The sequence below is a fragment of the Sipha flava genome, unplaced genomic scaffold (genome assembly GCF_003268045.1).
Source record: "Sipha flava isolate LNK unplaced genomic scaffold, YSA_version1 131_pilon_pilon, whole genome shotgun sequence".
Taxonomy (NCBI): domain Eukaryota; kingdom Metazoa; phylum Arthropoda; class Insecta; order Hemiptera; family Aphididae; genus Sipha; species Sipha flava.
Genome location: NW_020271757.1, coordinates 1,274,196 through 1,276,348, shown reverse-complemented (window position 1 = coordinate 1,276,348; position 2,153 = coordinate 1,274,196). Strand labels below are relative to the sequence as shown.

The 2,153-nt window shown below is 26.7% G+C and overlaps 1 protein-coding gene across 1 annotated transcript; it reads right to left on the bottom strand.

Moving 5' to 3' along the window:
• Window positions 1-241: 241 nt before the first annotated feature.
• Window positions 242-667, bottom strand: LOC112694628 (zinc finger BED domain-containing protein 4-like). Its single transcript, XM_025570160.1, has one exon. It carries the CDS (start codon window positions 665-667, stop codon window positions 242-244), a length of 426 nt encoding a protein of 141 aa, XP_025425945.1.
• Window positions 668-2,153: the final 1,486 nt, after the last annotated feature.

Below are 2,153 nucleotides of genomic sequence, written 5' to 3'. Positions count from 1 at the left end.
AGCAGCATTCATAATATTTTTATCGTCATACATATTTAATTTAGCCGGAATAAGTCCTTCAAGTGGTATAACATCAATAAGCCTTTGATTCAAACGAGCTTTCATTGATTCTAGTATATTAATTATATCCTATTATATTAAATAGTCAAGATACATTATACATATAAACACGTCCCATGGGGGGGGGGTTATAGCCCCTTAGCCCCCCCCCCTGGATACACCACTGTCTCCAGTTACACCTTCAAATTGCTGATTTTATATTAGCTGCATTATCAGTTATTACAGCAGTAAATTTATATAATAAATTCCATTCCTCAACTAGGTTTCTTAAAAAATTAGCTAAATTTTCACTTGTATGTTTTTCACCAAACTCAATACAGTCTAATAATACAGATGAAACAACTGTCTCATTTTTTGGATCAATAAAATGTGCTGTTAGGGATATAAAACTTTGGTTAGTCCTGGAAGTCCACCCATCTGTAGTCAAACACACAGCTTCAACATTTTTTAATCTATCCTTCACGCATTCAATAGTCATATCAAACATCTGAGGTAACAAACTTTGGGTAATTTTTGGAATAATGTAAGTTGGACATAACATTTTAATTAAGTTACGAAATTCTTCATCCTCCACCACACTAAACGGTTGGTATTCCTTCACAATCATTTTTACCAACTGTTAATCTATCATTTTTGATTTGCTCATAGGCATCGGCTTATGGATGAAGTTTGCAATAGAGCTTTGCTGTTTGTTATGTGGTCTTAAAAATGCTGTTGATGCTGTTGCTACTGAAGTAGATTGTTGTCTAATCGAATTTTGGTTCATCGATGTTGAGGGTTCTGGATCATCAATAATCTCAGAATTTGATTCATTAACCTATTATTTAGAAGTATTATTACCTATTAAATATTCATTATTTATTATTTTAAATTTTAACTGTAATTGTAACTGTTAATAGGTTGGTTGTGTTCATTTTTTAGGTAACAAATTTTATAAAAGTTAACATATCAAGTGTAGGATTGTAAAATATGCTTTTAAAAGTATTTAAAGTAGTACCTTCTTAAATGCATAAAGAAAATATTTATATACCTATATTAAATAAATTGTTATTCTTTGTATTTATTGTATTACCTATATTATAATATTTTTTTTAAAAATGTATCATTACCTTCTATTATTATAATTTATATGTCTAAATGGCTAAATACAATTTTTATATCATGTCTATTAATTATTGCATAATTTGATCATTGATTGCACTATATCATATTTTGAAATATTGATCTATGAAATAAAGTATATAACATAATAATAAAAATAATAATAAATATTATAGCTAATCAGATTTTATAATATAAAAAGATTCTGCAAGATTTGTTATTTTGATTTCTATTAAAATAATAAGACACAAGTATAAAATGTAAAAGTAGATAATGTATTCGTCACCATTTAAAAGTATTATTTAAATAGTCCTCAAACACAAATAAGAAAAAAAAGTATTTGAATACTAATAATAAAATACTTTTATTTAAAAAAATACTTGACACATGTGATCAAGTATAGATTTCTATTGGAAAAATTTATTTTAAATTAATATTTTACTTGGTCATTTCTCTGTAGTGGAACTGTTGGATGCTTCATTTTTAAATGTCTCAACAAATTTCCAGTAGATCCTCCACTAAAACTTATTTTGTACGAACAAACATTACATTTCGCAATGTTATTTTGTAAAATGGTGTAATGGTACCATACATTACTACGTTTCCCATTTAATGCTGTATTATCAGTGTTTGACGAAGACATAGTTATACTACTAAGCATCTAATAATTGAACCGAAATAAACATTTTTGATACTTTTTGATATTTAATAAATATGAACTTACTTTTGGAATCCCAATATAAAAACAACATTCAAGACAAATTTATAATTTAAATTCTCTAACCTTTTCTAATAGAACTAAATAATACCATTAATCACTACATAAATCGCTCATAGAAATGAGTCGCAAAAATATTGTTATTCGATTTGTGAACTAACAAATGGAAGACTCAAGACAGTAGATACTGAGTTGAAAACGACAGCATAATGTTATAAAAAGAATGATGAAAAATGAATTGATTAAGTATTAATGAAAACATTTACACGTGTCA

What these genes read in the sequence shown, in the direction of transcription:
- LOC112694628 (XM_025570160.1), bottom strand. Translation starts at nt 667, where the DNA reads ATGATTGTGAAGGAATACCAACCGTTTAGTGTGGTGGAGGATGAAGAA.